We start from the raw sequence: 24,060 nt of genomic DNA on the forward strand, positions 1-24,060 counted from the left end.
TGCTATTATGCTAAATAATGGGTTAATGGAATACTTAAAGATGTTCTGGGTTTTAATTTTGAATGTGGTACATACAGATAAAATATAACCCTTCATTTGTGTGTGTGTGTGTGTGTGTGTGTGTGTGTGTGTGTGGTGTGCGCACGCGCGCGTATTGTTTTGTTTTTGAGTTACTGGAATTTAAACTCAAGAAACTCATGCTGGCTAGGCAGGTACTTTACTTCTTGAGACACACTGTTCAGCCCTCTTGTGCCATCTTGATAACCTACAGTATATAAACAAGTCCTGACACCAAAAAGTCTGAGCACCAACAACTGACTCTGAAACGAAGCATCACTATAGGGTGGGGAAGGCTAGGTCTGTGGTTGAGCTATGAAGTCAGACACATGACTATAGCGCTCTTCTTCCTGGGGCTCCTTCTGGCACCCAGTCCTGGGCCGCCTGACCCTTCTTTAGCTTGTAGGCATCTTATGGAGTGAGATGGCTCCAGGAGCTAAGGAGGGGCTAGGTAGACTACTGGCTTTTACCAAGGATTCTGCCTGTAAAAGAATCCAAAATGCTAGTGACTGCTCGCCAAAACATTGCTCTCTGATTTGGTCTGTACACAGCCCCCCCAGGGAGGGGAGCTTATGCGCTTTCTGAGGATGGCAACGATACCCACCACTGGGGTATCATTGCTGGGTAAGCTCAAAAGGTACTTGGCTTTATGATTCTGCAAAGGAGTGACTTCTATCCCAAGGGACTGAGAGTCCGTGCAGTAGTGCAGCCTGTCATCACTCACCTTGCTGGGACAGTAATGGCATGCTTGGCAATGCAGGATCATAGGTAGGAGGTCCTGGGGGTGGGATTGCTGGCACTGCGAAGCTCTTCAATGGGTGAGAGGGGCGAACGTGGGCTGTGGGAAGGCTCTGGCCTGAATCTTCCTCTTGGGAGCTGGCCAAGTAAGAGGAGCTGGTAGCACCTTCAGGATCCTGATGGTCAGTGCAGCAGGTCTGGGACGAGGAGGCCGGCATGGTATCAGTGCTGGGGGTGTTTCGAACAGATTCTACAGCAGGAGAGCCTACATGTTAGCACTGATTTTACTGCTAGAACACACACATTGCTGGTAACTTCTTTGGGTCCCTAACCAGTTCAATAAGCACTTGGGACCAGTGCTAGCCCAGCTAAAAACTGACTGATCTAAGAGTCCCAACCAGCTTTTTCAATGCTACACAGCTAGGTGGTCACAACTGACGGAGCGCAAATAACAGGTTCCGGAAACTAGTGTCTGTAAGGAAGTATGAAAGAGAATTTAAACTTTCCCCCACTGGTCGATGCCTTTCCTAGATAGCCATGACTAGTCACAAGGCTACCCTAGTACTTGACACCAATCAGTTTTGGCAGCAAGATCTATGGCCAACCCTCAGATCCTCCTGCCCACCACGGACTGTGCAGAGCTTTGGTCTCACTAGACTGAAAACCCACAGCTCAGGTGAGGATTGGACAACCAAACAGCCCAGAGATCTACACAGCCGTAAGCTCATGCCAACTGAAGGATGTTTTGGTCCAGAGAAAGAAACAATGGTGTGGATTAGCCTAGAGAAGGAAAGAGTCCAGAAGAATGTGGTAACAACCTCCAACATGTAGAACGGGCAGAGCTGTCCTGAGGTGGCACAGTATGATAGAAAGGCACTGGCTCTGGAGTCTGACACATCTGCACTCTAGTTGTGGCACTGTGGATGGGTAAATTTGGTAAAGTCCCTGAATCTTTGAGTCTAAGTTTCTTCATCTACAAAACAGGGAGACTATCAGGTCATTCACTGAGGATTAAATGACATGTATGAAAAGAGCTGAGCACAGTGTCTAATGGATAAGACTGTTTTCTTTGTAGATTCCTGGTGTTTACTGAACTACAGGTAATATGCTAAGTGCTTGCCACTCATTGGCTCATTTGTTCACCAGAGTGACTGGGTAAGCAAGCAAGTGTCCCACAAACAGAACAAGCAGACAGCCCAGGCCCTGCACAGATCCCCACACCTGCGCTCTGGAGCACCACATGCTCGCTGCCTGCCCCTGCCCCATGCTGCCATTCTCCCTGAAAAGCAGCAGCGATGCAGGTAGACTACTGTTGGGAGACTTGCACACAGTGTGAGTAGGGCAGATGCCATCCTCCCTGGAAGAATGGTATAGAGGACAACAGCCAGGCCAGAGCCTGGAGTTCTTTCACTTCTGGAATCCTTACCCTTAAAATTTAATGTATGGCCAGGTGCCGGTGGCTCACACCTGTCATCCTAGCTACTCAGGAGGCTGAGATCTAAGATCTAAGTTCAAAGCCAGCCGGGGCAGGAAAGACTATGAGACTCTTATTTCCAATAAACTACTTTTAAAAAGCTGGAAGTGGCACCATGGCTCAAGTGGTAGAATTAGCCTTGAGTACAAAGAGGCTTAGAGACAGTGCCCAGGCCGAGTTCAAGCCCCAGGACCAGAAAACAAAGCAAAAAAATAATGTACCAACATGAGTATCTACAGAAATTCAACCCATTTCTCTATCTTTGTGAGTAATGAATCCTCAGCCCTGGGCTTGGGGTAAAGCCCCCTTAGCTCATGGAAGTCTTGATTTTCAGGGATGAGGGGCGAGCATGCTCTCCCAGTGTATCTGTCTGTAATACCCCCACCTCGGCTTAGGCCACCTCTCAGCCTCTGAAGGGGCATGCTGGAGATGTCACTTCTCAGCTTGCTCAGACAAGCCGTCATCATGGCTGAAGAGCTGCTGGTCACCCTCTGTGTGATCCTGGCCCATAAGGAAGGTGTTTAGGAAGTATGGAGGATGAAGAAGGGAATGGGCCCAGTCCTGACCACAACAGCAGGTACTTGCAGATACCTGTAGCTCTGGGCACATAGGCTTATCCTGTTTTGATTGCCTTTAAAGGAATGACTGTCGGCAGGGCAGGACTGGGCATACTGCATTCTGTGAGGGCTGCTTTTCAACAGGGCGATACCAGGTTCTACTCAGATACTAGGCTGTGATTAAAATTTGTTTTAGCAATGGGCGTAACTCCTGACTACTTATTGTATTTTATTTTTTAGTTGTGGGGATTGAACTCGGCCTGGGTGCCGTCCTTGAGCCTCTTTGTGCTTCACCTAGTGCTTTACTACTTGAGCCACAGAACCACTTCTGACTTTGACTAGTTTATTGGAGATAAGAGTTTCATGGACTTTCCTGTCTGGGCTGACTTCAAGCCGCAATCCTCAGATCTCAGCCTCCTGAGTAGCTAGGGTTTTAGATGTGAGCACTCGACATCCTGATTTAAGTCACACGAAATTCATAGAGGCCATGTGCTTGGCCAATGGCTTTTCCAGTATCGAGTGGTAGTGGCACAGTAAATGCCTCTGAGACATGCCTGGCTGGCCTTCAGTCCTACCTAGCCCCCAAGTCTAGTGCTGTGCTGTGGGAGCACCGAGCCCTAGAGACACAAGGACTTAGGAAAACACAGGAGCAGAACCTGGATCATTTCTAGACACTGGGTTTATTTTTCAAGTTCATCTCCAATGAATCTAACACTTTAGCTTTACCCTTTTTAATCCTGTGTTCACTAATGCAAGGAATCCTTTAGTAATACAAAGCACTACACTTTTCTCCCCTCTCTTTACTTTCTGTTTGGCTTTTTTTTTTTGTTTTTTTGGTCTGTTATGGGCCTTGAACTTAGAGTCTGGGCTCTTTTGCTCAAGGTTAGTGTTCTACCACTTTGAGCCACAGCGCTTCCTACTTCTGATTTCCTGGTGGTTTACTGGAGATAACAGTCTCACAGACTTTCCTGCCCGGGCTGGTTTTGAACCATGATTCTCAGATCTCAGGCTCCTGAGTAGCTGGGATTATAGCTGTGAGCTTTTATCTAACCCCTAAATCCTTCCTAGTCCAGGAAGAGGCAGGAGACGCTTATATGATCAGTAGAGAATGCTTCCTACTCAGGCAAGCCCATATCTGAATGGGTGCGATTCCTTGGCCCTCAAAATGGGGCAGGTTTGGGCACAAAATCTTTTTAAAAGCAGGATTAGAAGGCTGATTTCTGGTGTTCTGTTCTGTATAAGACCATGTCTGTAAGACAGACTTTGGTTCTCCATGCAGCTACCTGGGACAACTGGAGAGCCATCTTCCCCTGAAGGTAGAATCCCAAATCTGGATTTGGAAAGAAATAGCAGGAAGGCCAAATGTAGACATGAGCTTAAGCAGTAATAGCTGTGGGACCAGGTGGTATTGGGAGCTTTGGTCTTCATGTGCTAGGGCTTACTTATAACTGACTAGAACTTAAGGACAGGGATGTTACAGCAACCCAAACTTCTAAGCATGATGTTTTGAAATTATTTTAAAATGGAGCTCATTTGAAACTTACTTATTTCCCAGAACCACCACTGTTTAGTTTTAACATTAGTAACAGTTAATAGGCACGTACCAAATGATGGAAAAAGTGTTGTATGTATAAGAAGTTACTAGATTTAACAGTTTAAAATGGAGAGGATGAAATTAATTTGTAATTAATGAGGAACAATAACATTTATTCCATTTACTCCCATCTCCATTATTTTCTCGTTAAAACTGTTTGATAAAGCTGTTTCTTAGGACTTCTAAACTGGGGTATGTCTGTCTGGCAATGTATTTTAGCTACACATAAGACTGATCTATCTGTGTTTGCAGATGCATACCCTTTCCTCATTTTCAGTGTGAGGCTGCCTGGGGTTTTGTGGTCAGCACAAACTCAATGTGGCTGGCGGTCCAGTGTCACCTGCTGGGCTCCCAGACTTTGTCCTTACTCTCATCCACAGGGAAGGAATGAGCCCCTCACGGCTGCCCAAAATGATGGCAAAGAAAGGCAATCACGGACGCCTGAAAACTACCCAGAAGGAGGTTTCCTTTCACATGGGAAGAAGCATCAGTCAGGAAGAGGTAAAAACAAGAATGACTAGATTAGGGCTGGGAAGGTGGCTTAGTAGAAGAGTGCTTGCCCGGCATGCACGAAGCCCTGGGTTTGATTCCTCGGTACCACAGAGACAGAAAAAGCTGCAAGTGGCTCTGTGGCTCAAGTGGTAGAGTGCTAGCCTTGAACAAAAGCTCAGGGACAGTGCCTAGGCCCTGAGTTTAAGCCCCAGGATTGGAAAAAAAAAAAAAAGACTAAGATGTGCTTATATGACCTGAGTTATTATGTTTTTACTATAATAGCACTGTGTACTGAGAACTTAAAATTCAGGGAGAAAAGTGGAGTGAATTTTGCAGAAAGAAATCTGAGTCTGTCACAGAAATGTTACATTAAATAAATAACAAAAATTTCTATGCAGGGTAAGGCCTTCCCCCTTTCTGCTTGCCGACTCTTGGGATGCTTTCCATGTGGGCTCGGTTCTCATCTCTCACCTGTGGAATTGGCCCTGTCTGAAAGGGACAAGGATGTGCCAACGGGCCATGGGCTGCCCGGGTGGTAGAGATGACTGCGGGCTGGAGAAGCGAGGCTGCTGGAGTGGAAATGATGGTGAGGGTTATCGAGGGAATGGATGGGATGGGCACTAATCACAGCTGTGAATGAACACAAGACAGAGAAATGCTTAACATGCTTGCACAGACACACACAAATCACATTTCAAGAGCAAAGTCACCCTCTTCCCACCTCCCACACAACCCAGTCACTCCCTTGACTCTTTGGTGGCAGCTGGCTGAATCATCAGCCACTGACTTCACACTTAAAAATGAATATGCTCCTATGCATTTTCTATATATGTACAAAGTTCTAAGGAATATATATATATATATATATATATATAAATGTTAACCATAATTATTTTGCATAGAGTCATAGAGTTTAAGAATGTTTTCCTTTTGGATTGTAATTTCCAACTCTCCTATTACAAAAATGGACTAATAGGCTATTAAAATATCTATTTGGATGCCACAAAATATGAGTCCTTAAGGCAAAAGAAACAGTGGCTTGTCTATGATAGGTATTTTTTTGTTCTTCTAAAGGTATAGCTGTTTCTTCTTGAGTACAGCCCTAATTCGTTCTCTTTATTTGCCAGAAGTCACATGTAATGGGTATTAGTAAATAAGTAGCTGTTTAATCAGTTTTCCTGCCCTAAAAGGACCATAAATGAAATTTAACTCCTGATCCAATATAGTACTAAAAGCATGAACTACAGATCTGTGGTACCATTTCTTCTGCCTCCTGTTTTGGGGCTCAGCCACATCCATTAGAATTTTGAAATATAAATGGACAGTCCCTGCCTTTGCTGGACAAGGATTCAATCTGGTGCATTATTCACTTAGCTAAGGAACCCAAAGCTCCACACAGGGCTGCTGTGTACAACTTTCTCTGATGATGCTTCTTTAATGAACACTTTTTTTTTTGGTCATGGGGCTTGGGCACTGTCTCTGAGCTATTGTGCTCAAGGGTAGCACTCTACTACTGTGAGCCACAGTTCCACTTCTGGTTTCCTGGTTGATTAACTGGAGATAAGAGTCTCACAGACTAAGTGCCTGGGCTGGGTTTGAACTGTGATCTCAGCTTCCTAAGTAGCTAAGTTTACAGGTGTGATCTATCAGCTCACCCAGCTCTCTCTCTCTCCCCTCTCTCCTTTCTCCCCCCCTTCCTCTCTCTGGGGGTCAGTTGTGGGACTTGAACTCAGGGCCTGGGAGCTGTTCCCAAGCTCTTTTTGCTCAAAGGTAGGCCTTAGCTCAAAGTGTATTGTGGTTAATCAGAGATAAGAGTCTCAGACTTTCCTGCACTAGCTAGCTTTGAACCCTGATCCTCAGATCTCAGCCTCCAGTGTAGCTACGATTTACAGGCATGAGCCACAGCTGGCTTTCTTTAATGAAGCCTTAAGTTCAGTCTCATGAGATGTAAACAAAGGAACAAAAGCAGAAGCCCAGGACTAGAGAAAATATTTCTTAGATATTCCTCAGAACAGTTGCGGAAACTGTTAATTAAGATCAAGATAATCAGCTCTAAAGCCCAAAATGGGCAGACTAGGAATATAGGCAAGTTTTTATTCCCCAAGCAAGGGCTTCAAGAACTTTATGGTAAAATCTAGTAAGTCTTTTAGAGCCCATTAAAATGTCCTTTGGTGCCAGGGATCTTCCTACATCTCAGTGGGGCAGGATGACACAGATGGGAGCCACTGGCAGGCCCAAGGTAAGCAATCACAACCAGAAAAGCTGGCTTCGGGGGGTTGCCTCCAGGGACACAAGTGAGATGCTTCATAATCAGCTTTTTCCAAAATTTAGGCTGAGGTGAGAGTAAACCTTAAAAGCATTCTCTGTATAAATGAGTCTTACCAAAGAAAGAGAATGTTAGTTTTCCCTTTAAACGGTATTTCTAGTGCTTCCAAATAAATAAAAAACAAAACATGAATGTGACCAACTAGAGTGGGCAAACTGTAGCTGTTAGCTGAATCTAAGCATAATTGCTTCTGGGCACGGCCTTGGCCTGAACTTCATCTTGATGCCCGCAAGCCTTTCCTAACACCAATAAACATTTAGATATCAGGGCAGTTGAATGCTGAGTGCGTGGCTCCAGTTACATTCAGAGCTCAAGGATCCCCAGCTTGTAGTAGTCATGTAGGTTTTGAAAAGGATCCTAAAAAGTTATAAAGTATATTTAGGCATCTGGTTTCAGTTTTCTAAATTAAAAATGTCTACTTAGAGGGAAGGTGGCTCAGTGGTAGAGTGCTTGCCTTGCATGTGTGGGGCTCTGGATTTGATTCCTGAGCACCAATAAGCAGAAAAAGCCGGAAGTGGCGCTGTGACTCAAGTGATAGAGCGCTAGCCTTGAGCTGAGGGACAGCACTCAGGCCCAGAGTTCAGGCCTCACGACTGACAAAAAAAATAAAAATAAAAATAAAAAATGTCTACTTACTACCCCACTATGTGGGGCACAAATTATATGATACTGTATATTCATGTATACTCCTTCCCTACTATACAAAAAAAAAAAAAAGACTGGAGGTGTGGCTCAAGCTCAAATGGTAGAGTGCCAGCCATGAGCAAGAAGGCCAAGTAAGGCAAGGAAGCCCCCAAGTGCAAGCCATAGAGTACCTCGCCCCACTACCATGAAAAAGAGTGGGAGAAAGGGAATACACAAAAGAGAACAAGAGAGAGAGAGGGGATGGGGTGATGGAGAGGAGGAGAAGAAAGGGAGAGGAAAGGATGATGTTAAGCCAGATGTTGGTGGCTCATGCCTATAATTCTAGCTACTCAGGAGGCTGAGATCTAAGGATTATGGTTTGCAGCCAGGCTGGGCAAACAAATTGAGAAACTCTTATCTCTAATTAACCAGTAACAAGTCAAAAGTAGCTCCAGTAGAAGAGCAGCAGTAGTGAGTGAAAAAGGTGAGTGAGATCTAAAGGCTCTGAATTCAAACACCAGTACTGGGAGGAAAAACAAATGTCTATTGGAATGACATCTTTTCTTCTTTAACCTATCTAAAAGTAATAAATCTGGAAGTAGAGACTGTCCAATTTTACAAGTTTTCAAAATAAGCCAATTTAAGTAGGAGCTCTTATAGAAATGAATAAGCACTTAAGCGATCATCTTCTTGTAAATAATAAGCAATTTTAATGGATTTACTTTTACTCTTTATGAACATTTGTGTCCTAAACATGGAAGGACTTATACAGGGCACCTCTTACATAGGGACACCATGGTTTTTCCCTGAAAGTTTTCAAGTCTAGGCCTGCCTAACACAAGCTACTGTGTACAGAAATTACCTTTTATGGAATAGGGCCTCACCCTCTCAAACTCATAATTTTAAGTGTGCACTGTGTGTGTGTGTGTATGTGTGTGCGCACACATGCGCATGGTGCTCAGAAGTTTCAACGCAAGTGTGGGAAGAGAAATTCTCCAAAGAGGATGCTATGAGGCATTTCTTTGTATGTAGGACGTTCGTGGCTAAATAGCATTTTTGTTGGCAGAGATTCCTTAACTGGAAACTCCACATTGTCAGTCCAAAAGGCTATCCTGAAAACAGAGACAAGGGAGGGGAAACAGTAGTTTGAAAAAAAGAATTGGTGTCATTCCTTTTTGATTTTGTGAGTGTTTTCTTATGTAGCTCAGGCTGATCTGGAATTCAGTGCTGGGATTACAGGTATGTACAACTATTACTAAAGGAGGATCAGCAACTTTCATGCTTATCAAAATGTCAGCAGACATAAAAAAAAAAAACAGTTGCTTTAAAAATTTTGTGCTGCCAATCGGAAGCAACGCTAAAATACAAAGTCTACTAATTAAAAATTAAGTTCTGGGCTGGGAATGTGGCTTCATGGTAGAGTGCTTGCCTAGCATGCATGAAGTTCTGGGTTCGAAAAACAGAAAAAGCCAGAAGTGGCTCTGTGGCTCAAGTGGTAGAGTGCCAGCCTTGAGCAGAAGCAGCTCAGGGACAGTGCCCAGGCCCTTAGTCCAAGCCCCAGCACTGGCAAAGATAAAAAAATTAAACTCCCTAGGTGATCCTCAACTCTGAACACATGTGAGGAAGCTGAAGGAACACAGGTGGCGTCTTGTAAAGCTCAGCGCCCGAGTCTCAAGCAACGTATCCCCATCTCTCATAGAGATGCTAGGTACTTTAAGAGAAATGGACAGTTTGCCACTCCTGGGAGACAATGTAAATGGGCTTTTTAGTTTATGTACCCATAGCTTAAAGATGCTAGCCTTAAGAATGCTATTTATCTGCACAACATGGCAAGAGTTTGCCCTTTCTTCCTTCAAGGTGTCATACCTTTATCTTCAGTGTTAGATCAAGGAGAGTCAAAGAGATGACCCTTGCTGTTCCCCACATGATGGGACAGACCCGCAGCACTGGGAAAAGAGAAGCTTCTACTTACGCTGGGGTGGCTGAGAGTCAAAAGGCATCATCATTTTTGGTCTCATTCCCCGCCTTCCAGCCAATGTAGACATGCTGTCCTCTGACTCATGCCCTAGACATCAACCAGGAGGTTAGCTTCAAGCATCTGCTCTAGGCCACTGAGCAGTCTCCACAGAAGAACATTTCCAGTGGGACGCCCAGGACTCACAAACAATGCCCACTGTGCTTCTGTGCATATCTGTAAGGGCATCTAGATCACCAATGTCTGAAATCAGGATAGTGAGAGTCCCACCACGGTGAGTAATGCAGTGAGCAGGTGTGGGCTAGGGGGTTCACATGCCTGAGTAGAATATGACTGTCCCTATGGGTACAGAACCTCCCCTAACAAGCCCTCTATTCAATGCTGACCAAATCTCATAAGACATTTCTTTTTTTTTTTTTTTTTTTTGTCTGTCGTGGGGCTTGAACTCTGGGCCTGGGTGCTGTCCCTCAGCTCTTCAGCTCAAGGCGAGCGCTCTACCACTTGAGCTACAGCGCCACTTCCGGTTTTCTGGTGGTTTATTGGAGATAGGAGTCTCACGGTCTCTCCTGCCCGGGCTGGCTTTGAACTGCGATCCTCAGATCTCAGCCTCCTGAGTAGCTAGGATTACAGGCGTGAGCCACCAGAGCCCGGCTCATAAGACATTTCTTTTAACAACCTTTTATATGAATCACCAAGTTAAGGCAACCATGCAAAGTAGAAAATAATTTAAACGAACATACTCTCTCAATATTTAGGGAAAAAAACCTGCCCTGAAAATTACCTCTGTATGAATTTCGTCTTTGATGGATATTGCTGTCCATGGAATTGTCAACCGGTGTGATATCTTGAGAATTGCGAGGAATTGGAGTATCCGTCATGATAGGATTTGGGTCTGGGGACTTATCAATGGGCTTCAGCTCCAGCCTTTCGTGATGGATCCAGAGGTCTGGAGGTTTCACATCCTTGGAGTTACCTTTGTACTTGTGGGAGCCGTTCACTGATTTGCAGGCAGCTCGTTTCCTAGATATGAAATTGAAAGGAGTTTTTTTTTTTTTTCTTTGCCAGTCCTTGGACTTGAACTCAGAGCCTGGGCACTATCCCTGAGCTTCTTTTTGCTCAAAGCTAGCACTCTACCACAAGCCACAGCTCCACTTCTGTCACTTTTTTTGGCAATTTATTGGAGATAAGGGTCTCATGGACTTTCCCACCTGTGCTAGCTTTGAACCATGATTCTCAGATCTCAGCCTCTTGAGTAGCTAGGATTACAGGTGTGAGCCACGGCACCTGGCTTACATGGAGTTTTATTAAAAAAAAAAAAAATCCTAGCCGGGCCTTAGTGGCTCAGGCCTGTAATCCTTGCTACTAGGAGGCTGAGATCTGAGGATTGTGGCCAGCCAGGCCAGTACAGTTCATGAGACTCTTATCTCCAGTTAACCACCCGAAAACTAGAAATGAGGCTGTCGCTCAGAGTGGTAGAGTTCTAATCTTGAGCAAAAGAGCACAAGGACAATGCCCAATCCCTGAGTTTAAGCTCCATGACTGACAAAAAGAAAAAAATAACCCAAACCTTTTGAACATATCTGTCAAAGCCAGAAACTAACATAAAATGCAAAAACAAACAAACCACAAAAAGACAAAACAAAGCAAAACAAAAACCAGAGGCAAAAAGTCTGCTTTTTGAAACAGTACGTTTTCTTATGTTTGTGAACTGTGTTAGTGTTTATCTGCATACTGCCTATTTTTTTGTGTGTTGAGATTATCAAATTCTCTAAAAAGAACTCTCCTCCTCCAGGAGGAGGAACCAGGTGAAGTCTATGGCTTTATAAAGGAAGGGGAGGAAGGTGGGGGGAGGAAGGTAGGGGGGAGGGAGGGAGGGAGGGGGGGAGGGAGGGAGGTGGGGAAGAAGGAAGGAGTGAGTCACTTTTCAGGTAACTAGAGTAAAAAATGGGGACAATGGTGTCCTTCGCTGTGCCTTAGCTTCTTCCTCCCACAGTCACTCATTGTCCACTTAATAATCAACTATGTCAAGTACTGCGCGCGCCCTCAGTACTTCTGGTCAAGTGAGGAAGACAGACATTGAGCATTTTTAAATGCTAGAGTTTAGTGAAATGCCAAGTGTGAGGATAACATCTTAATAGGTGGACATAACATAGACACACACACACACAAAAGTGAAAACATAACATTTATGTGGAGATATAATGGAGACAGAAAGTGCATTCTAGGTGGTGAAATCAGCTTATGTCAAAGACCTGAAGCAGATGTCACCACCTAGAATGCACTTTCTGTACAAGGCATTACATTAGAGAGATTCTGAGTCTTGAGTGTGTGTGTGTGTGTGTGCGTGTGTGTGTGTGTGTGTGTGTGTGTGTGTGTGTGTGTGTTGGGAACCATGCAGAGAATGACTGCATATAAGCTGGGAAGTACTCAGGAGAATACTATAAAAGGCTCTTGGAGAAATTTCCATGGCAAGAAAATAAGGAGATGAGTTTTAAGTTACAACTTTAGACCAGCTGTGAGGTGAAGACAGTTAGGACACTGTTGAAACCTTGAAACTCTTCCGTCAAAATATCAATGCTCACCCACCTGCGCCTCCATCTCACCCTGCTTCCATCTGCCCCCCTCCTGTCATGCCCTGACTTCATTCTGCCTAATATTTAAAGAGCCCTAGTTGTAAGGGGGTGGTGGTGGGGGGAGGGTGTTCTATGTCCCCTTCAGCCAGGCTGCAGAGACTTGGTAGCCCTTCCCAGATTCACTCCCAAATAAAACCTGTTGGTATGTTAAGTTCGCTTTCCGCCCTTTCTTTACTCTGAAACTCTACTGACTCAGTTTCCTTACAGTGGGAATGGAAAGAAGAGGCAAATCTGAAAGGTGTTTAGGAGGCAGACATGATAGGACTTAATGAAAAAAAGGGACGAAGGGCGGAGTAGAGGTAAGGACAAGAAAGGAATAAAGGATGAGACAGGTTTCTTTTGGCTTAAGCCACTTACTAACATTGAGAATAACGGACTAGAAGCTGTCTGATGGAAATAATCATGAACTGCTTTGGACATGCAGAGTTTGAAGCGGCTCTTTATGAAGAAATAGAAGAGAGGCTGAAGTCTGATCCTTAAAGGAGAGGGGCATGGGATGCACACAGGAGACGAGATCGCAGGACTAGATGGGCATGGAAGGAGAAGAGATAAGCCCAGGCCCACAGAAATGCCTGCACATGGTGGCTGGGTAGAGAGGAGGGACTGTGAAAAAGGACACGAGAGAATACTTCCAGAAGGAAGGATAGCTGGTTAAGAGACACTTAGGAAGGGGGAAGGATTCCTATGGAATACATTCTTAGGCATTTTGGTGTGTAGCAATCAGACATAAACATGCCAATAAGTGATATCATCTTTTGAGATCATGGTCACATATGCAGTATTAGGTGTTACAGGCTGCACAAAGTCCGAATCTACTGAGCATGGAAGCACACAACTGTGATCTTGGCACTTTGGCAGGCTCAGGCAGGAGAAATCATGAATTTGAGGCCAGCCTGAACTATACATAGTTGAGACCTTGTCTCAACTCCCACCAAAGCTTTTTAATAAAAATAAAAATTTGAAAAAAAAAGTTACAAAATCCTAAAGGTTTTTGATCAATGAGAGCTCAAATTTGTAAATTATACAAATATTTCAGAATCTGAAAAATGCTGAAATCGGAAACACTTCCAATCCCGTGAATAGAAAGAGATATTCAGTGTGTGTAACTACTCCAGAGATGATTTAAAGTGTAGGGGAGGGTATGTGTAGGTTGTATACAAGTATTAAGCCACTCTATACAAGGGACTTCAGTACCCTTGAATTTTGGTATCACCAAAGGGACTATCATGGATACTGACAGGTGACTATATTCAAGGCATTTTGGGAAAAGAGTCAGGAAAGGGTTTGTAAGCAGCTAGTGGTAGGAATCATGTAGTAGGAGGGTTATAATTATAATTATTTCTCAAGATGGAAGTCTTGAGTATACTTTAAGCTGAAGGAACACAGCCAATAGAGTGAGATGTTGGAGAAAGGGATATCAACAAGTAAAAGATCTTAGAAAGACAGAAGACAATGAGAACAGAGGACAAACAGAGGAGCTGGCTTTGAAAGGGAAGAAGTACACTTAGGAAGGGGGAGGGAACAGCTGTTCCCAGTGTAGAAAGGATTGAGATTAGATGGTAGTATGCTGGGGCACTTCTCATCTGCTGTGGTTTGGATATGGTATATCCCCTACAAGTTTTTATAGTGAAAGTGTGGTGTCTCCTTATTAATGACAGAAAGAGGTGGTCCTTTTAAGAGACAAAGACTAGTGGAGGCAAATTAGGTCACATGGAGACGCTTAAGACAGTTCTCACAGGACCAGGCTTGTTTCCTAAAGAAGTGGGTGTTGTAAGGGAGCCTGGCACCTGCTCCTAATTCCTCCTGTGCATACAGCCAGCTCCTTTTCTGCTTCTGTGACCCAGGGCTCTCACCAGGACATTGGCACTAGGTTTTTTCAGCCCCCAGAATCATGAGCCAGATGAGTCTCTTTATAAAGTACCCAACCTTAAGCATTTTGATAAAACAACACAAAACAGACCAATAGTTCCTCTGATGGCTCTACCTTCATCTTGAAGGAGAAGCTGGGCCATCTGTTGAGAGCGAGGGAGCTCAAGTGAACAAGGTTAGGCTTTCTAAATTCACTACTGATTTGGGGTTGCAAAATGCTATAAATAGTTACTAGCTAAGTGGAAGGTACTTTAGGTTTTAGCAAGAAAAGCAACAAGAAAAAGAAAAGCTCTTACTTTTAATTGTCTAACAGAATACTTAGAAAGCAGTTGTTGAGGCAAAGAAAAGAAAAAGCCCTAGAAGACTTGACATCATTATTTTAAAAACAGAACTCAAACCTGGAGCATTTGCAGATTCCATTTGAGTACACAGCCTATTGTCAGCTTATTTCCTACTCTGAATCTGAAGACCAAGTGCCATGAAGTTTATTTACTTTGAATTTTAAATCTAAAGCACTAAGGAATTCTTTGTCCTTTTGGCTTTTAGATTCTATTAAATGAAGACCTCAAAAATCCTCAAACAGGATATAAAAGCTAAGTTCATAAAGATAGGTAAATGTAAAATGCCAAATAAAGAAGCTTGCAGAAAAGTTCTAGAGTAGACAAAAAAAATATAGGCTTTGAAGCTTTTAAGAAATACAGTTTTCCACGATACAAAGTGGACAGGGCGCTGTAAGAGGTGGTGATCAGGAAGGATATAAAAGGAGTCCTCATTCTCATTCTCTTGGAAAAGTGAGGTAATGTAAGCCATGGAAAGCTGTTTTATTTGAGCAAAAGAAAGAGGTTTAAAATACCACATAAACTACAGAAAAAGACAGTCATTCTGAGCAGCAGTTCCAGGGCTTTTGCCCTGCCCTATATGTTGAAAATAAATAGATCATTATATTAAACATATGTATTCTTGCCTTGGGTAGATCAAATCTGAAAGATACCCACAACCACAGACATGATTTTCCACTTTATGGAGCAAATCCCCCTCACAACCTCTTAGGATGCTGTACCGACGTGATTTTGCTATTAGGGGCAACTTGGAAATCTCCTTTCTCTGACTCTGTCTTGCTGACCAGATAGATGAGGGTTCTCTAGCTCAGCATTGTAGTGCGTGTCATCAAGTACTATGTGGCTGAATGCCTTGCTCTTTGTATTAGGAACAAGTCTTGACATCCCAGAGAGCTCTGTGAAGCTTGTAACTGCCAACCAGCTATTAGAGTAACATCCTCTCCACATGCTTGACAGCACTTCTTTTAAAAATCTTCCAAAATTTCCATTTATAATCAGAGGTTTATGGTTTTCTCACACCTTGGCTGGACACAGACTGCTGTAGGCCTGATCATGAACCTCACACTGCCTGGCCTGCTGTACACGCACAGATAGTGCTCCAAAGGGTGCCAGGCAATGCTAGTCAGCTCCTACCTCCTTTCCAAGTATCTTCTCTGCTGGGCTCCAAAATTAAGTGGCTTGAGCTAATGAACAATATTTGCTTGGTGATCTTGCTCCTGGCTTCCAATTGGATAAGGCAATAAAAGGGACTGGCAAGAGACTCGGATGGAGGGAAGGAGGTGTTTCCTTACTGCCTCTCCCCACTGGGAGCATTCCTCTAGTTCCTCCATGTTCCACTGCTGTAGACTTCTGCTTCTCCCCTTGTCTTCCAGGACTAAGGGTGGTTGGTACCTCATCATGCTGCTAGCCATGTTGTCCCAAACCCCATCCATGATTTTGTAAATGGTTTATTCTGAAGCTTGCTAGAAACCTGACACCTTTATAAGATGAACAAATTTCCCTTTCCTTTTAAAATACAGTTGTAACTGGGAGAGTGAAGGAAGGAGTGACATTGTCTAAAAAAAGAAAGTTACTTCTTTTTTTGTCGGTCATGGAGCTTGAACTCAGGGCCTAGGTATTGTCCTTGAGCCTCTTGGTATTCAAGGTTAGAGCTCTACCATCTGAACGATAGCACTACTGGCTTTTTCTGAGTAGTTTATTGGAGATAAAGAGTCTCTTGGATTTTCCTGCCAGACTGGCTTTGAATTGTTATCCTAGATCTCAGCCTGAGTAGCTAGGATTAGAGGCGTGAGCTACTAGTGCTCAGCTAGAAATGTACTCTGACTTTTACATAACTGTAACCCCTCTGTACATCACCTTTATAATAACAATCAAAAAAATGAAAAAAAAATACAGTTGTGTGTCATCTAACAATGATATGTTGTGCTATCATGTAAGTATCACATATCTGGAGGAAGACCACTCCCCTATCCAGGCTGCCATGGGATAGCTGCGGCTTCTAGGCTACAAGTGGGTTCAGCATGTCATAGTACTGAACTTGGAAGGCAACTGTAACACTTAGTAAGCATTTGTATACTAGACAGGAAGCATACGGCAAAAATATGGTATAAAAGATAATAAATGGCTGGGTGCCAGCGGCTCACACCTGTAATCCTAGCTACTCAAGAGGCTGAGATGGGAGGATCACAGTTCAAAGACAGCCTGGGCAGGAAAGTCTGTAAGACTCTTTCTTTCTTTCTTTCTTTCTTTCTCTCTCTCTCTCTCTCTCTCTCTCTCTCTCTCTCTCTCTCTCTCTCTCTCTCTTTCTTTCTTTCTTTCTTTCTTTCTTTTCTTTTTGGTTGGTCGTGGGGCCTGAACTCTGGGCCTGGGTGCTGTCCTCAGCTCTTCAGCTCAAGGCTAGTGCTTTACTTCTACTCTTAAAATTATTCCTTTTGGGGGCTGGAATGTGGCTTAGTGGCAGACTGCTTGCCTATTATGCATTAAGCCCTGGGTTTGATTTCTCAGTACCACATAAACAGAAAAAGCTGGAAGTGGTGCTGTGGCTCAAGTGGTAGAGTGACAGACTTGAGCAAAAGAAGCTCAGGGACAGTGCCTAGGCCTTGAGTTCAAGCCCTAGGACTGGCAAAAAAATAAAAAATAAAATAAAATTCCTTACACAGTAGCTTCAGCCTCCCCGAGGTCAGAAACTGACAACAATACATCACTGTCATTGGTGTCATACCCTGGCAGTAACCACAGGGTCTGGATCTCCCAGGACAACAGTGCTTTCTTCTGGGGACTGATCTGAGGCTCTTCCCTGTCTGCTTGATTAATTTCCTTTTATCACCTTTTAAACAGTACACCAAGAGCATTCCTCACTGTTAGTGCAGAGAGTATGCATGATATGTGTGTAGGGAGGTCTGATTCCAAATGTTTTAAGGAGCTTGTGAGGGTGTGTAAAAGCTGACTCTTCGCTGAGAATGTTCTTGGGAGTTCTTCTCTTCTGCAGCTGCTTTATCTCTTGCTCTTAAGACTCTTCTTTTCACTGGATGTTGAGAATTTTTAAACTCCGCTATCATTGCATGGGACTACTGTCATATACATGGTCCTGTGCTGCTTTACATACAATCACACATACAATCACACACTGCATTTGACATTGCTTTTCATGTGCTCTTCCTTTCAATTCTTTGTACCAGTCTTAAGAACAGGTGTACAGAAGTAAAAGTGGAAACTTTATGGAGACATTTGGGGCTGCTTACTTTTTCTGGTGAGAGGTGGTGCGCCGAGTACAAAAGACGGCGATGATCACCACCACCACAATGGTGATGACGCCAACAGAGACGATGATGACCAGCAGCATGTTGCTGTCTAGAGACGTGGGGCTTCCGTGAGGGCTGTTGCTGCCTGCACAGGAAAATGGACATTTGTTAACTTACTCATTTTCAAAAATGCATTCAATCAGGCTATCAAACACAAAGACATCCCACAGGAGTGCAATGTTTCCTAACTATCACACTTTGAGAAGGTGATGAACTTTCCAGTTGATAAGCCGAGACACCCCCCAAATGCAGGGCCCAGCAGGGCAAGGACAGTATTCAATAAAAGCTTCTTGAACTGCGCTGTGATTTCAAGAGGTTTCAAAGGCTCAGATATACTTGGATGGATAAAGGGTCTTGCCTTCCTGGTGTCTCCCTTGTGATATATATCTATATATCTATATATCTATATCTATATCTATATATACACACACACACAATGTATATATATATATGTATACACATATGTATATACATATATACATATATATATATATATATACGCAATGTACCTTGGAAAGTACTATTTCTAAGTCATTTGGTTCTTTTGGCTTTCAAAACCATTGAAAAATATGTATGTATATACATTTACAGAAAGCAAAAGTTTTCCCTAGATTAGAAATTGCTGAGATTACAAAAGAATTTTTTGAAAATATCTTTTGATAAATAGACTATGCAGAGTTAAAAGTAGGTCTACAAATTTGCATTATTAACCTGGTGACTATTTGAGTTGGCTATTATGTTGAAATCATGCTCTAGGTACTAAATGGTGAACAATAAAGGTGTGTTTCTATTATTGTTGGGGTTGGGGCAGGCACAAGCAATAAAGAAATTGCTAGTTAGTAATAATGAGTGCTATACCAGAAAATAAAATGAGGAATATGATAGGGTGACTGTGTGGCTAATTTAGACAGAAAGATTAAGAAAGCTGTTCTGAATTCAATGTGGATGCCTAGGGATATGCAAGTGGCACAGAGGAGGAGCACAGGGCACTGGCCCATGTGGACAATCCCTTTCCACAGCACTGGAGAAGCCAGACCTGAAGCCCACACTTACACATTCCAAGAACCTCCCAGAGTCCTGTGGACAGGGACTGAGGAGACAAACCATATGCATCCAGCTGTCTGGAGTACTCAATCTGGATTCTACATTCAATTTGGTTTAATCTGTTCTACTGTATTGATAAGTGAATTAAAAAGAAAGGAAGCAAGGGAGGAGGGAGAGAAGAAGGGAAGGAGAAAGGAAGGAAAGAAGGAGGAAAGGAGGGAGAATGGAGCTTTTCTGAGACAATGGCACTTGAGCTGATATCTGGAAGGTAAAGGAGGATTCCATTACACAAAAATCTCAGGAAAAGTGGGGGGGGGGCCAAGAGGATTGGGTGGGGGAGGGTTGGGGGGAGGATGGGAAGGGATGGGAAGGGGAAACAAAGGAGGAGGCTACAATGCTTGATAAGAAATGTACTCATTATCTTGCCCATGTAATTGTAACTCCTCTGTACAGTATTTTCACAAAAAAAAAAAAAAAATGTCAGGAAAGGGCTGGGAAGTTGGATCAGTGGTAGAGTGCTTGCCTTGCAAGCAGGAGGCCCTGGGTTCGATTACTCAGCATCATATAAGCAGAAAAAAGCTGGAAGTGGTGCTGTGGCTCAAGTGGTAGGTTGCTAGCCTTGAGCTGAAGAGCTGAGAGACAGTGCCCAGGCCCAGAGTTCAGCCCCCATGACCAAAAAAAAAAAAAAAAAAAAAATCTCAGGGCAGAGCTCTCTGGTCCTGAAGCAGGAAAAGGCAGTACTGAGATGTGATTCAGCAGGAAGGAAATGAGAAGAAAAAAGTGTAGATGAGGCCAGAGATACACAGAGATCAGATCAGTTTAGCCCTTAAAGAAATTCCCATTTTCTTCTTTCTATCGTTGCCATTTTCCATTACTTATAGGATGAGGTTGAGGCTTTTTATCATAGTCTTCTGTAATGTAAACACGTCTTGGTGTCTTCTACTTTTTGAAACATATTTCTTGGCTTCCCACCTCATTAATTAAGTCAAAATGAGGCACACAGACCTAAGCACTGGATGTCTGGTATCTTTCCTTGTAATTACCCTCTTTGATTCTAACAATAATGAGATGAGCCTCCTGCCTTGTTGGGTAATGAGTCACTAGTTGTTAGAAGTATGTAGGATGAGGCATCCTATCACGGTAGGGTGTTGTGAGAACCTGTGTTTGTGGAGAAATTTCCCCTAGCAAGTCTTATGCCACCTGCTTTATACACTTATGGACTAATTCAAACTTTACCCACTGTGGGAATACGTCCCACAACGCTGGATTAGCTGGCCTTCCAACTTTGATTCTGTGATTTTAGAGACTACATCTAACACAGGGCTAAATCTAGGCTGATTTAGAAGGGCTTAGAAGCTTATTCATTTACATTTTGGTCAATCATTTCTAAGCCTTTGTTTCTGAGAAAAAGGAAAGCAGATGATGTAAACTGTCCATACCCACACTGACCTTCAATAAAGTAATGTTTTTGTCTTTGAAAAGATGACACTACTGGAAGTGGGGCTGTAGCTCAAGTGGTAGAGTGCTCGCCTTGAGCTGAAAAGCTGATGGATAGCGCTCAGGCCCAGAGTTCAAGCCCCACGACCGACAAAAAAAAAAAGAAAAAAGAAAAAAGAAAAAGAAAAAAGAGAAGATGACACTACTGGGACTGACCCATTCATATTCCAACAGGGCCTTTGTCAGCAAAAGTGCTGGGCACTGGTGGGAAGCCACTGTGAACCACAGCTGGGAGCTGGGGTATGGTGCAAGCTGGTCTAGTTCTAAAAAGAGGCTGACTTCAGTCAAGTATGGACAGAACCTTTTTTTGGGGGGACAGTTCTGGGCTTGAACTCAGGATCTGGGTGCTGCCTACAGTCTACCATTTCAGCCACAGTTTCATTTCAAGCTTTTTGGTTAATTTGATTAATTGGAGATAAAGGGTCACATAGTGAGGACTTTCTTGCCTGAGCTGGCTTCAAACCACAATCCTGAGTTCTCCGCCTCCTGAGTAATTAGGATTACAGGTGTGAGCCCCAATGCCAGGCAACAACACCACTTTTGGATATCCAGACAGATGGACATGGACAGAACACTGTATTCCCACAGCTAGACTATGAGTTTCTATAAGACTGTACTTTCTTTTCTATGTACCTATAGACAGAGGTGATAAGATAATAAGGATCGATTCTGGTAACTTTTTAAGAACAATCTTTTGGCAGTACTGAGGATTGAACCCAGGGTTTTGCATATGTACCTTGAAGGTCTTGAGTGCCATTTGAGCCATGGCCTTCAGCTCTTTTATCTTTATTTTTGTTTTGCCTTACTAGCTTTGCCCGGGCTGGTCTCCAACATCCAGTCTTCCTGCCTCTGTTTCCCAATCTTCCTGCCTCTTTTCCCAAGAAACTAGGATTACAGGCATGACCCATTATTGCTCAGCCTCTAGGAACAACATTTGTGGACACTTTGCCATCAGGATTCTCATGTCTGGTGCAGAGTCCCTTTTAGGTTGCATGTGACAGTGGCAAAACACAGAGACCTGAATTTTGATTCTATGCCAGAATTAGCAGGTGGCCCCAGGCATATTATTTCTTCACATCTATCTTAACACATTAGCTGGGAATAATGGCACCAATTTTCCCTGCTGCCCAGAGTTGTAAGGCTCAAATTTCAGGTGATTTCTGGTGTAGAAGTAACTTGGAAATGTTGAATGAAATTCTGTAGAAAAAGAGGTGTTGTTGAATTAGAAGGCATTCATTTTTACAGTGGTGAGGAAAGTGGGAAGAATTTTCTAGAATTACTAAACTTAAAAAAAAAAAGTAGGTAGTACTAGGAGAACTTTGTGATTCTGGACATTTCTTTGGGCCTTGGCTATCCCCACTAGAGGACTCATTTCTGAAGGTCCAATTCTTTCTGGAGGAAGCAGGAAAGAGAGCCATTTGTTTAGAAATTAATCTTGTCCTAAGTTGGCTACGTGGAGAAAGAATTTTATTTACATATCCTATAATACATGGGCTTGCAGTCATTCAGTAAATATTTGCCACAAGTGCTCAACAAAGGAAAGAGGAGAGCATGCTATCATCCACTATGCAAGCTCTAAGACACACAGCACGGTGTGTAAGCAGAAAACCTCATGCTCATAGTAGGCTAAGAAGCTGGAGGAAGGGCTTTACCACTCATGGGAGGTTTGTAGTCGGATCCTAGGTCTGGCAGCCGGCTTCCTTTTCCTGCAGACCCTGAGGCTGAAGCAGAAGGAATCATGTCAGTAAGGACCCACACACTGGTGTGACAGTTCATGTCACAGCGAGCAGGTGTTTTCTACAAAATAAACGAAACATTTTCAGTCTAGTCTGAGGAAACAAAGTTAACACATAAACAACAGGGGGGAATCTAGTCTACATGTGCAAGGAAACTAGGGTACAGCTTTTCCATACACTGAGGCATCTGAAAGGCTGACACCAACGTCACACAGTCGTGACCTGATTGCTGTGCTGCAGGTCAGGACGTGGGCACACCCAGCCTCCCCCAGCCCAGGGAAGAGCTCACATCTGGAGGATGTATGGCAGAAGTAACTTCTTTTGGAAAAGGAACCAGAGCCATCAGTTAGGTTGAGGCCTGCATCACAGAACTACACTCTTCCAAGAACCTGGCTATGCTAATCTGGCCTGGCCAGTGTGAGTACCATTCTGATTTTCTTCTCACATCAAGAAATTGCCTTTCCAAGAGTAAAGAAGCCTAAAGTGGGAGGCAGGGAGATTCACTCAAAGGAGCTTGGTTGGGTTCTCTGTTCTTCCTGTCATTCTAATATCCTCTTTCTAATTGTAGTTGCTCACAAGGGTCACTGTCCCCTAACTCATCACAGGCACAGCGAAAGGAGCGGTCCACCTCAGGCTTTTGGGGACCACCTCAATAGTGTGCCTCAGTTACTGTAAATACCACTTTCAACCCTTGCCCATACAACCACCCAAGGTTTGTGGCCAGAAACATGTTCCTCGACCAAAGAAATGTGAACAAACTGCAAGGTTAGAGCTGCTCCTCCTGACTAACACAGTAGAGCGCTCAACAGACCACATCTGAATACCAGGCTCTGCCATCTCTCAAAAGTTTGCATCTGGCCAAGTTACTTAACTATTCTTTTGGGGCCTCAGTTTCTTCCTTGTAAAACAGGGATGCTAATGCTATCGATGTGACTATAAATGGAAATTTAATACTACAAAATATTTTGAGTACTGCCTGATGTATAGTAAATGTTCAACATAATGTATATATACACATATCATATATATACACACACATATATATATGGAATTTTTTGTCATTGTGGACTTGAACTGTCCCCAAGTTCTTTTGCTCAAAGCTAGCACTCTACCACTTCAAGCCACAGCCCTACTACCATTTTTGTTTTTATTTCCTGAGGTTAATTGGAAATAAGAATCTCTGATTTTCCTGCCCAGGCTGGCTTTCAATTGTGATCCTCAGATCTCAGCCTCCTGAGTAGCTAGGATTACAGGTGTGAGCCACCAGTGCCTGGCTTCAATAAATGATTTTCATTATAAACTATCATCATTACATGCATAATGAATCTTCAGGGAAAGAACATAATCTTTCCTGTCACAGAGTATGGAGCTTCAGAAAACAGTTATGAAAGTTATTTCTACAAATAAAGCTTGATTAGAAGTACATAAACTAGATGTGCCTCTCCAAACATTACAACTATGCCAAGTCCTCTTCTTTTCTTTCTTTTTTATGCTGGTCCAGGGGCTTGAGCTCAGGGTGTGGGCTGAGCTTTTGTGTTCAAGATTAGCACTCTACTACTTGAGCCACAGCTCTACTTCTTTGGTGCCAGATAACATAAGAGATAAGGAGTCACACAGACATTCCTGCTTGGGCTAGCTTTGAACCATGATCCTCAGAACTCAGCTTCTTAAGTAGCTAGGATTACAGGAGTGAGCTAATAGTGCCTACCAAGTCCTTTTCTAAATGATGAGATTTCAAAGAAATAAAAAAAAAATTCAAATCTGAAATTCTAAGCAGTTCATTTAACAGAATAAATTTAGAGAC

The 24,060-nt window shown here is 43.3% G+C and overlaps 1 protein-coding gene across 11 annotated transcripts in view; it reads right to left on the bottom strand.

The window, feature by feature from the left end:
* The window catches only part of Neo1 (neogenin 1), a 127,043-nt gene that overhangs the window by 2,948 nt on the left and 100,035 nt on the right, over positions 1-24,060 (bottom strand). For 7 of the 11 annotated variants that reach the window (XM_070042930.1, XM_070042929.1, XM_070042927.1 and 4 more), the window contains 6 exons: positions 22,173-22,241; positions 17,920-18,064; positions 10,619-10,857; positions 9,835-9,927; positions 5,384-5,542; positions 782-1,045 (listed from right to left, as the gene is read on the bottom strand). In XM_070042930.1, coding sequence (XP_069899031.1) covers positions 782-1,045; positions 5,384-5,542; positions 9,835-9,927; positions 10,619-10,857; positions 17,920-18,064; positions 22,173-22,241 — 969 coding nt within the window. The remainder of the gene's footprint in view (positions 1-781; positions 1,046-5,383; positions 5,543-9,834; positions 9,928-10,618; positions 10,858-17,919; positions 18,065-22,172; positions 22,242-24,060) is intronic. The other 4 variants (XM_070042933.1, XM_070042934.1, XM_070042932.1 and 1 more) reach the window with 1 other exon arrangement.

This window comes from Dipodomys merriami, unplaced genomic scaffold (genome assembly GCF_024711535.1).
Source record: "Dipodomys merriami isolate MVZ:Mamm:240054 unplaced genomic scaffold, mDipMer1.0.p SCAF_33, whole genome shotgun sequence".
NCBI lineage: Eukaryota > Metazoa > Chordata > Mammalia > Rodentia > Heteromyidae > Dipodomys > Dipodomys merriami.